We start from the raw sequence: 12,364 nt of genomic DNA, 5'->3' as shown, positions 1-12,364 counted from the left end.
AATAAGCTAATTAGACGTTAGTGGGCAGGAGCTGTGAACGCTAGCGCTTGCCTAAAGAAGCCGTTTTTTGTGTAAAGAGACTCCGTTATTTTAAGGTTGGCTGGACATTTTTGGGGGCGCACAAGGAAAATCTGGGGGGGCAATGCCCCCCCAGCCCCCCTGTAGACCCGGCCCTGTCCAACACCAGTGTCAATGCAACAATTCGCCTCAATAACACAACACTCAGAAATGAAAATTCACAATCCAAATGATTCCAAAAAATGAGAAATTCATTGTTACCACTTTCACTCGGGTGTGTGCGTGTGTGTGTGTGTGTGTGTGTGTGTGTGTGTGTGTGTGTGTGTGTGTGTGTGTGTGTGTGTGTGTGTGTGTGTGTACCTGGTAATTATCACGTTGGGGGGACCAATTGTCCCCACAAAGATAGGAATACCAGTGTTTTTGTGACCTTGTGGGGACATTTTGATGTCCCCATGAGGAAACAAGCTTATACATCAAACAGAATGATGTTTATTGAAAATCTAAGGTACAAGAAAGTTTTGTGTGATGGTTGGGGTTAGGGAATGGGGCAGGTAAGGGGAATAGAATATACAGTTTGTATGGTATAAAATGCATTACGTCTATGGAATGTCCCCACAAAACATGGAAACCAGAATGTGTGTGTGTGTGTGTGTGTGTGTGTGTGTGTGTGTGTGTGTGTGTGTGTGTGTGTGTGTGTGTGTGTGTGTGTGTGTGTGTGTGTGTGTGTGTGTGTGCGTGCGTGCGTGCGTTTAAAACTACACATTACTGTGTAACTGGCAGTGAAATGTAAAGCAACATTCCCAGCTGTGCCACAGATTTGGCTCTGGAGGAAAACTCGCTTGTTTCAGCAAGATTACAGCGTGTTGTGACAACAACCAGATGCCAGATGTCTTTACAGTGTGGTTTTCCTTAAAAACAGTTCACCCAGAAATAAAATGCTGTCATTATTGATGAGCCTCATGTCATTTCAAAACCACATGCAGTTTATATTTTTCTGTGACATGAAGCTGGACTTTACCCTGCATGGAGTAAATTATAACGTCAAGCCCCAAAACAACAATGAAACATCAAAAATATCAAAAAAGACACATTTTTGATGAACTATATCTGAATGTTACAAATGAAAAGATTAAATAAAAATTCCAGTATGAGAATTTCCACACTTTTTGACCAATGAAATGTTCCACAGAGTTTTGGAGGTTTGGACAACTTTCTGATAATTTGGTATTTCCAGGTTTTCTATGATCATGGGAATCCCACATTATGCTGTAGTTCATATTTTCTGAACCACAATATTTTCCCATAGTTGTTTAGATTATAACACTATAACTGTGAATGTAGATGAGCTGCTTTTCAAAACAAACCACAGTTTTGTGTTTCAGAATTTTGACTGTTTTAGTAATATGATGATGATGAGTTTGGACATTATTCTCTCTCGCCCTCTGGTGGTTAATGTTGAGAAGTATCTGCATGCCACCTAAATCAGTTATAACATTTCACAATATTAAATAAAACCAGTAAAGCATTTTCACTTACAGATTTAGATCATAATAATTGTGAACTAACTGATATAGTCCTTGTTGTGGTTAAGTATAAAAACCTTCAATCATTTAAATGTCTGTAATTCAGACGTGTGTGAGGCCTTCAGAGAATGATGTGTTAAATATTCACACCAGAAGTGTAGACATTATTTCAGAAATGTGAACATTTACCAACATAATGCACATCATAGTGACACATTCATGTTTGATTTAAATAGACACATCCTTCCATACCTATGATTTGTGATCTGAAATAAAATACAATATAGATTTCAATGAACTGGAGCTCAGTACAATCATCTCACATTATGCTGGTATAAAATGGATCATCATGTGTTATTGACTTAGCACCAACACACATCATTAAAAGAATAAAGTGTTACATAACACACAAGAAGAAGTTCTGATCTGCGTGTATTATGATGAAATCAAAATGTAGTAAATGTTATATGAGCTGCAATAAGCAAACATATTATCATCTTTAACCTTTAACCTCACTGGATCTGTATGTGAAGAATTGTTTGCTTCATGAGAAACCAATAAAAATATCTTCAGACGATGATGTTTATGAAAAAGAGCACAAATAATGCAATAAAGCTAAACCTTTGATGTGCATGTCACACAAACTGACTGCTATCTTATCTGATTGTAATAAAGAAAACTTCATGATGTCATACAGTACAACAAATGAAAGACATTCTGATTCTCTGCTCCCATTTATTCTGTTTCAAAACATTTGAGATACTTCTGTGATGATGGGCAAAAAAGATAATACACAATCACATGACTTTGTAATATGCAACAAACAAACAAAAATGGTTTTAAAGGTTATGACATGTAGTCAAAATAATATGGCATAACATCAAAAGAAAAACTCGCATGTAATGTGACTGAATCATTTAAAAGTAAACTGCTGGTTTTTTTCTGCACAAGTTACACAGTACCACATGGTTACAAGATTTTTACATGATACAGTATGTACAAAACAAACAAAAATTATGAACATAATAATAAGCGTAATATTTCTCTGTGCTGTACACCTTCAAAGGTCGAGTGCTCCTTTAGTAGAGCATTGTGTTAGCAGCGCAAAAGGTCACGGGTTTAAACCCAAGGAGCAAATATGTTGATAAAAAATATGTAATGTGTACCTTGTAAGTGGGTTTGGATAAAAGCATCGGCCAAATGCATGAATGTAAATGTCTAAAATCACTGAAGAAAAATAGAATTTATTATCAAAACATTAATGCATTACATTTACTGTTTATTTCATACTGTATATCTCATATATATGAGTACCTTATTTGTTACGAGACATATTTATCTTATGGTTTGTAAAAAAAAAATCTGTTCATTGTTGGAGCTGATGGTAGTGCTCATACATATGATGCAGAAGCACTTTCAACAACCCGAGGTCCAATTCCAACTCGAGGTCCTTTGCTGATCCGGTACCCCTGTCCCTGTCCTATCATATAATCTATCTAATAAAAAAGACAAAAATGGCCCAAAAACATAAAACAAAATCAGTTCAGTGCAGTAGATTGGATGCAGTTTTGTTTGTATGTAAAGTTCTTGTTGTTTTGGATGGACAGGTGATGAAGAGCAGCAGTAACTGATTAAAGATGAATATAAATCAACCATTTCCTCTAAATTATTAAAGTATTAGCTTACATTCTGAATATATAATTCTGGGCAAACGCAAAGATAATAGACATTACAAACAGTGGTAAAATACTAAAGTGGCTAATTTAATAAATAACATGAATAAATAAATAATTGTGATGTTGCAATGGATTAAACCTGAATTATTTAATTTAAAACAGAACTTGATTTCTGCCAGAAGAGTGCTAATCTGATTTTAAATGACAAAATAAAACCATATTTTAAAATGAAGATTTAGGTTTAAATGATTTTCTGGTATGGAGCATTGCATGTATATATTATGTATATTTGATGTATTTATTAAATTATTTTATAAACCACGGTGCATTTACTAGAATTTTGTCACTTCACTGTAAGTCAGATATGAAATGCATTTACCCATACATTCAAAGATTTAATTCATGGCACATAAAGAATAAAATATATTACAATAACTTCTGTTTACACTTGATGGTTTATTTGGTTTATGCTCAATATAAAAAATAAATAATATGTCTTAACTGTAAATTAAGCAGGACAGGTATGAAAGTGGGGATCTTTTCAAGAAACTGACAGAAGAGGAGGAGGAAGAAGATCTGTTCACCGCAGTGAAAGAAAACTCTTGTGTTATGATAAAGGCACTAAAATAAAATAAAGGTTTGAATCATTAAATGTTTAATAAGTCAGACTAATGAAGTTTCTGTTGTGTGACTGCTAAAATCAGTTTATTCCTGTGGGTCGTCGCCAATTCATCCTCACAGACTGAAGTGAACGCACATAAGTCCTTCAAATCTTCTGAAGGTTTGTATTTCTTATACCACTGTCTCTGGTAAAGTATCCACACTGTCTGATGATAACAGCTGCCATATTAACCACCGGTCTGATGGCCAGGCTGTACGTTCATCTGCGGGGAAGCTTTTGGTTGCCACGGTGACATCTGACTCCGCCTCCTGACAGGAAGTGACACGGTGGGGCTGTACAGTTGTACACTGGGAGGTAACAGGAAGTCGATCTTGTTTGGCTATGAACACAGGGCTAACTGGAGGAGAAATCGCTTCGTCCGATTGGTTGAGTGTTGTCCGGCAGCTGGATGTGATTGGACAGCGAGGTGTCTGATTATTATACGGTCTGACGTCTGCGCACGACTGCTTTGTGTTGCTGTAGTCATCACAGTCTGTTACAGATGAGACACGTTTATACAGATTTCCATCAGAGCCTGAAAGACAAAAACAAATGAATAAAGTTTGATGTCAGTGCAGGTGACATTGAAGCTGTAGTTTACTTTTCATTAATGTTTATTTTGTTTGCTAGCTAGCAATAAATATAAACATGCTCTTAATAATTTCAGCCTTTGTTCCCCGCTAAATAATGTGATGTGCCTTTATTACCTGTGAGTAATCTGTCATGGACTCCTGACAGAAGAGCAGCACTTCGTCTTATCCAGACACCGGCGTTCTCATGAAGCATTTCCCCTAAAGAAGAATCAAATTTATTATGACCCATACATAATTTAATGCCTACGTAGGAAGGTCCACTAATACTGGCACGGTATGCGCGATACATGTGAATGGTACTTTCTGTGCATTTTGTGTTTGCCGCGAATTGGAGGCTGACGCCCGAGTTGAAATGCAATCAAAAGTGAAAATAAAACTTTAGTTAAACACATTTTGTGTTCAGATGCTTTATTGGCCGATATTTTATTTTTTCAACTCGACCAGGCTCGACCAATCACATTCCTCGTGCACACACATGCATAGTATTGTTTGACAAGATGATGAAGATATTTTAGGAGTCAAACATTGGACTCGGACGTGCCTTAATGCCTTCCTGCCTTGAATTGCTGCCTCCTTATGCTGCGTTTACACCAGACGCGGTAGAGGCGTGAAGCGCAAGGGATTCTGCCTAATTCACGCGTCTAGTCCACGAATTGAATAGCTGGCACGGTATGCGCGATACACGCGAATGGTGCTTTTTGTGCATTTTGTGTTTGCCGCGAATTGGAGGCCGATGCCCGAGTTAAAAAATTTGAACTTTGGCAGAATTTTGCGCCGCGTTAACCAATCAGGAGCCTGCTTGATGCTGTGGTGGCAGCCCCGCCCGGAGTCACTCATTCAACATGAAGGAACGCTTGATATTGTCCGTGAGCAGTCAACCGGAGCTATACGACACAAGTTCTTATTTCTATAGAGGCAGGAATAAAAAGGACCTCGCTTGGAAGAGTGTCAGTGAGGACATTGGGCAACCTGGTAAGTTGTAATACACATTTCACTTTTGAATCACGTAACGTTTATCGACCCGCGCTGTTTATTTTCCCCCTATAGTAAGGTGACCAAATACAAACCGGTAACTCTCTCGATAAATGCACAATCAACATCAGCCATCCTGCAAACAGACAACCGCATAGCACTTGCACCTCCCACAAGAACTGTGAGGGGGGTGACATTTTTTCTAACTCATCCATTTAAATTATATGAAGCCTTAAAGTTCTACATAATTAAGGGCGTGGCCACTTGACTGACAGGTGAACTGCCACTGCTGTCACTAGAATAAAGCTAGATGGGTGTGGTTTCAGCAACCAGCCACCTCAGCTTCACCTATGTCCCACCTCTTTACCAGCTTTTGGTTATTCACGAGGGATTTGCGGTGACGCGTGGCCAAGATGGCGACGGCAGGCAACGCCTAGTTTAAGCTTCAAAAACGATCTTCGCAAACCACGGACACTACGTCCATATTTTTTTATAGTCTATGGTTTATATATTTAAAGAAGAATATTTTCTGTCTGGCATTTTTTTATGCTGGCGGGGAAAGAGTTAATGTAATAGGATGCTGTATTATAAGAATGCTAATGGTAAGACAGCGTGGTAAGTTTTGTAACCGAGTGTTGATGGTCATGTGATTTCTCTTTAATGGTAAATAAACCCACCGTTTCCGTCCTGTGAAGGTGGGATGCAGGAATTCTCTGTGATGTTTCCAGCCAGAACATCTAGGTGGATTGGGAGGTTTGAATGGCTTTGGATGGATGAGCACATCCACTCTGAACGAGTAGGAGAGTTGTTTTCGTAAGGAGAGATCTCTCCACTGGAGGATCTGGAATGGCTGGGGGAGTAATGTAGTGAAAGAGCCAACATTAAGTATTCAACAGTGACCAACAGAGATTAAAGCGCTGACACAGATAAAACTAATGCAAAAAACACCAACAAATGACCAAAACATCAGCAAATATGCTACAAATACTCAAAACACAATAAGATTTAAAAAGAGCTCTATTTATATCTGTTTGCTTCAAATACATTTTGTTAAAGGGATAGTTCACCCAAAAATGAAAAATCTGTCCTCATTTGCTGATTTTCATGTTGTTATAAACCTGTATGAATTTATTTATTTTGATAAACACAAAAGAAGATATTTTTTTTATAAATGATGATAAGCACACAACTGATTATACCCATTGACTTCCATAGGAAAAACAAATATTATGGAATTGAATGGGTAACGTCAACTGTGTGCCTACCATCATTTATCAAAACACCTTCTTCATCATTTATCACAATACTTCCATAATATTTTTTTTCCTACTATGGAAGTCAATGGGTACCGTCAACTGAGTGTTTAAAAACATTTATCAAAATATCTTCTTTTGTATTCATTAAAATAAAAAACTCATTGGGCCCTATCTTGCACCCAGCGCAATTGACTTTGTCAGTGACGCATGTATCATTTGTATTTTGCACCGGCGCACAGCGGGTTTTTCCCTCCACAGAAGCACGTCGGCAAACTAGGGAATGAACTTGCGCTCCCTGGGCGGTTCAGCGCAAAAAAAGAGGCGTGTTCCGGCGCAAACCATCCCTGATGCTATTTTGCAGTTTCAAAAAACAATTGCGCCTCTGACCAGAAAAAAAAAGTTTAAAGTCAGTGGCGCGTTGCGCGTTGTTCATTATGCTATTTTAAGGGCGCATGCTTGACCATAATGTATAGGGTGCACAACGTGCATACACTTTGCATCTAATCTACACAGATGCAACAGTTATTTTTGCAAATCATAAATTGTTACACTAAAAAATATTAATACACGAGATAGGGGAATCATAGTGGTGAGCATTGTGGTGATAGTTTTTATTTATTGTGTGGCTGCGTTAAAAAATTCTCATGCAAATAACGATTAAAATATTTTCATAACTTTGTTGTGTGGCTGTATTACGTTTATTTTATGTAAATAATAATTCAAATGTTTTCATAAGAAACCTTAATGTATATGAACTTGATTTGTAAGAGTACTTTGGGGTTGGACTGCTTGCGTTTCTTGGGTCCGATTTCAAAGCCCCCAAACCCTTTCAGCAGTGAGGGTGGACGCAGCGATGTCCTCTGCTGGCGTCAGGTCCTGAGGCAGATCCACCTCCCGTTACACGGCGTGCCCGATTTATGCTGGCAAGCTTGGGATTCCCCCGTCTCCTGACATCATTGTAACGCTTGCCGCAACGATATGCCAGCTGATGAGACAATTGTGGCTATTTCCTCTCACGCCTGTTTAACCTACGCTGATTTGGGGCGGGTTTCTCCCATCCCCATACAAAATAACTTCTCTGTTTTTGACTGCTCTTACAAGAACGGGGGTCTCCTCGGCTGTGAACCGCTCCTAGCGTACGCCTGGTAAATCCGTCATAATAATAGCAACCCGCCATGGAACTTGCGCCCTTGCGTTTAAAGGGAATGTTGGATAGCGTTCTGATTGGTTTATTTGACGTTACGCCCAAACCACACCTATGAATAATGAACCTACTTCAGACCAACCCCTTAATGATTTGCGCCCGGCGCAAGAGTTATTTCTCACACCGGGAAAATAGCAACAGCGCCCACAGATCCGCCCACAAACTCACTTGCGCGTTGCGCTTCGCACTTGCGTTTCAGATCGTTAAAATAGGGCCCATATAGGTTAAGATCAACATGAGGATAAAAAAGTTATGACAAAATTTAGTTTTTTGGGTGAACTATCCCTTTAAAACAATGTATTTAAAGCAAAAAGATATAAATAGCATATAACATACAAATATTTGTTTGACAAAAATGCTGCATTTTGTTTTCAGTGTGAATTTGACTGAAAACACTGTAAATAAACCGGTGCAGTTTTATCTTTCATAAGGTTAAAAATCAATAATACTTAAGTTGAGTCTATGACTTCAGCTAAAGAATAAATACACAAATACATCATTTTGAACATATCATTGATTTGATTATAGATGTTAGTATGTTTGCCTATCAGACGCTTGACTTACAATGCACAGATCCCCATACTTTACATACAGTCATTTATGAATATATTTAAAGGCAGAGAAAATCAAATCTTGTGTGTTTTTGTGATTTACGCAGTGTTTTTGACTGAATCACTTACTCACTCTGTGGTGTTTTTCTTCTCAGCAGATAATTTACAACATCACCGTCTGTGTCCGACAAACTTGATAAAACTTCACTCTGCAGCTCAGCAGAGATCTACAGACAGAGAAATCTACATTTATGAATCTGGCAGATACTTTCAAGTGCATTACAAGCTATACATTTATACATGAGTATGAGTCTTCTCTGGGATCAAACCCATGACTTCTGCACTGCTAACACAATGTTATACCACTGAGCTACACAGGCAGAGACATTAATGAAATCAATGAGAAATGTGCTCATATACTGATCCATAATGTTTCTAAGGTAACACTTTTATGTAAGGTTGCATTATATAATATTATACCAATAGTTATTTTTTGTAAATCATGTGTTTTCTTATCTTTTTATTATTTATTGATGTATTATGTATCTTTGTACAGCACCCTGTTGTTGAAATAGTGCTTTAGAAATAAACTACTAAACTAAATGCATCTGTAGATAAACTAACAGTGAACAATACTTCTATAGTAGTTATTTATCTTAGTTAATGTTAATGGCATTTTTACATTTTATATATTTTCAAACTTAAAATTTGACCATGCACAATGAACTAACATGTGCTATAAAAATAAAAGTTGGATCAAATTACATTAACTGAAAAATGTATTTGAAAATGTTTAAATATAGTTACGAATTAAAGTAATTTTTAAAACGTTTTTTCACCTTATCTCTTTTCCTTACAGTGAAAATATTTACGTTTATAAAACTTGCTCTCTGAACATTAATAAAAAACATTGTAAAGTGTTAATGTTTCTTAATAACAGCCCATGCATTTGACAATTCACTATCAGGGCTCTTAAAGCATCATGTGTAGATTTTAGTGGTGATGTTAGGTATTGGGCCCCTCCCTTTCGCAGCACATAGAGAAGCTACGGTAGCCATCACAGGACTAACATGTCACTGTTTGAGACAACATAGTGTGCACTTGAGTGTGCAAACTGTAGAGCGGTTTGTCCGTTTAGGGCTACTGTAGAAACAAGGGGACCCGTGGCTTAAAAGGCTCAATCTAAGGTAATAAAAACAGTACAGTTCATTTTGTCAGGTCTTTAAAGACACACATATTCATCATAACGTGAATTCATGAGGTGCCAAAAAAAACTTTATATGCACTGTGGTCAAATCAAACATTTTTGTAATTTACTGTACTGAAAATGTAGTAAAAATGACATTTTACTGAGGTTACATGGATCATGGGTGTTCCCTGATATTTTAAGTATGACTTTACATTAACATTAGAAGTAAACCTCATAATAAAAACATATGACATGACCTCTTAAAAAGATGAAATCCCTGTAAAAACAAACAGCACAGCATGTTTATATTCCACTGAGCCTATTTGTTATTCATCATTCAAACGCCAGTGGACTAAAACACATCACAGTCCAATATTTGGACATGCCCGAGGACTGGAAAATGTTCCAAATATCAAACTGTGAAGCAAATAAACATCAAGCTGTCATAAAGAAGTGGAGTTATTTATTTATTGCCTGGCTTGAGTTGACATTGTTTGTGCGTTACATAACGGTGATGTGTGTCGTACCATGAACAAGGTTTGATGCGAGTCGATCATGTGTTGCACGACGGTGATGATGGCGGTGCTCTCCTCTACACGAGCACAACTCTGCAGACTGAACTCTTTCTCTGACATCTTCTGCTTGTGAAGGAGATTCGGACCAAATATGGTGGCCAGGTTGAGTGATGTCATCTTGTTGCCGATGACCTGATATAGACACGTTAGGAACAGACACAATGAGATTGAAGGACTTGAAGGTCTAAAGATATTTCATGCATAACTCAGTTAAAGAGTTGGATTCCCATGCTAAACATTGGCAAAGGTTCACAAAAGCAGTTGGACGTGTGACGGAGTATTTCTGAGCCAAACACATTCATCATCATCCTACAAGTTTCGGAAAGTTTTTTTAGACTTCTGAATCTGTTGCATAACAAAGCCCCCCGGGTAAAGTGGAAGTCCCCTATGGGCACCTTAACCAAATAAACCAACCAAAAGCTGACACAAAATCAACGTCACCGAAGTATTGTTGTTGTTTGTGAGGGAAATTTAAGCTTGTTTAGCTTCCCAATATACCCAACCTTATAGATATAGTTTGTTTATCTAGGATAGCAGCGGGGTTGTGCGAGTGTCTTTGTTTTTGGATGGATTTCATAGAAATGGGGAGTGGCAGGCGGAAGTAAAACTGCATCAAATGTCTGTGTTTTGATGGCAATCAGTGCATAAGTGCATATCATGTAAACAACATGAACATGTAGTGAATCATCAGTTATCCAGAGATAGTGGGATAATGTTTTGTGTGTTGCTTGCACGTAACTCGCTCCTCCCGCGGTACGCCTCCAAAGGGTCGTGTTTTTCCGGAAACGATCAAAACAATAAATCTGATAAAACTGCAGAGATTTGAAGGCTGCAGTACTACTTTAAAGGTACTAAAGGAGAAACAGCATGGCCTCTATCATACACCCGGCGCAACGCAAGTGTCTTTTGCTAGTTTCTAAAGTCAATGGCGCAATATGTTTTTTGTTATTTATAGAGCGCATTAATAATATGCACCTATAAACGGGACGACAATGCAGGTTTGCTCATCACATACATGAATGCGCAGCAGCACAAAAACGCTTTAAAATATAAAAGATTAAAGGATTGAATGTAAAAGATTATTATTGAGTCTCTTGTACATAAATGAGGACCGACTAAATAAATGCTTTGCTTTAAACAAATGCATCTGTTTTTAAATGTTTTTAAATGCTACCGTACAGATTTATTGTATATGATGACTCTGTACCTGTGGATATGGTGAGATGAGAAACATTTTTAAGTAATGCTTTTTAAAAATCTCATGGCACTGTCCAAGGTCTGAAACGCTTCGGCTCTCCGCAGATTTGTAAATTCTTTATCTCCTGTTTGTTACAAATAAAGTATTTTTAGAGTACAAACCTTTTCTAACATACTTGTAAATTTTTTTATAATATTGGATAGCCATACATTTACAACAATTAAAAGCCTGCTATTTGTACTTCTATGACTGATTTTTAATCCAAAAAATTAAAATTTCAATAAAAATGAAAACAACAATTTTTTAAACATTATTCTTAAACTAGTGGTTTTCTTCCTCCGCTTAGTTTTTCAGTTTACAAAGTCTGTCATCTAAATAGGGATTAGACATAGCGCCAGCACAACTGGCTTTTAAAGGGGATGAGAGATGAGACCAATAATTGGTTTATTGCATGTTGCGCCCATGACACCCCCATTACTTATTAAAAGAATATGAACAACCCTTTTCGACCGTGCGTTCGGTGCACAAACCATTTTCCCGTCGTTAAATTAGCAAAAGTCGTGCGCTTTAGACAATGCGCTTAGATCATTAAAATAGGGTCCCATGTGTTATGTGAGCTTTAAAGAAACAGTTCAACTGAAAATAGATATACTTATATTTACTTTCAGTTCTCGTGCACAAAGCTAAAAAAACAACATGAAGATGAAAGTGGTCGAGCGCTGCATTCCAGCTCTGAAGTGTTACATCAAAGTCATTATTGACTGAATCACTGAACTGAAGACAAGAATGGACAAAACTTACATTTTTTTTGTTTAACTTTAGATACACGAAAGAAAAGCAAGTTGTTTTGTTTGTCACACATGAAAATGTTCATACTGGTTATATCTTAAATCAACATCAATCTCATCGTAGGTTTCAAAAACACAAACAAATGTTGTTGCTGGTTTG

At 37.4% G+C, this 12,364-nt stretch overlaps 1 protein-coding gene across 2 annotated transcripts in view; it reads right to left on the bottom strand.

Moving 5' to 3' along the window:
• Positions 1 to 2,256: 2,256 nt before the first annotated feature.
• The window catches only part of LOC135733622 (rho GTPase-activating protein 6), a 38,650-nt gene continuing 28,542 nt past the window's right edge, over positions 2,257 to 12,364 (bottom strand). Inside the window, exons 9-13 of one of the 2 annotated variants that reach the window (XM_065252392.2) lie at positions 10,171 to 10,350; positions 8,584 to 8,681; positions 6,121 to 6,293; positions 4,586 to 4,669; positions 2,257 to 4,413 (exon numbers count right to left, since the gene is read on the bottom strand). In XM_065252392.2, the coding sequence (XP_065108464.1) occupies positions 4,010 to 4,413; positions 4,586 to 4,669; positions 6,121 to 6,293; positions 8,584 to 8,681; positions 10,171 to 10,350 (939 nt within the window). In that variant the 3' untranslated portion in view covers positions 2,257 to 4,009. Of the gene's footprint in view, positions 4,414 to 4,585; positions 4,670 to 6,120; positions 6,294 to 8,583; positions 8,682 to 10,170; positions 10,351 to 12,364 lie in introns of those variants that run through there. The other variant, XR_010526986.2, reaches the window with a different exon arrangement.

This window comes from Paramisgurnus dabryanus, chromosome 15, assembly GCF_030506205.2.
Source record: "Paramisgurnus dabryanus chromosome 15, PD_genome_1.1, whole genome shotgun sequence".
Lineage (NCBI taxonomy): Eukaryota > Metazoa > Chordata > Actinopteri > Cypriniformes > Cobitidae > Paramisgurnus > Paramisgurnus dabryanus.
The sequence above is the reverse complement of the archived record's forward strand: the minus strand, read 5'-3'. Positions and strand labels throughout refer to the sequence as shown.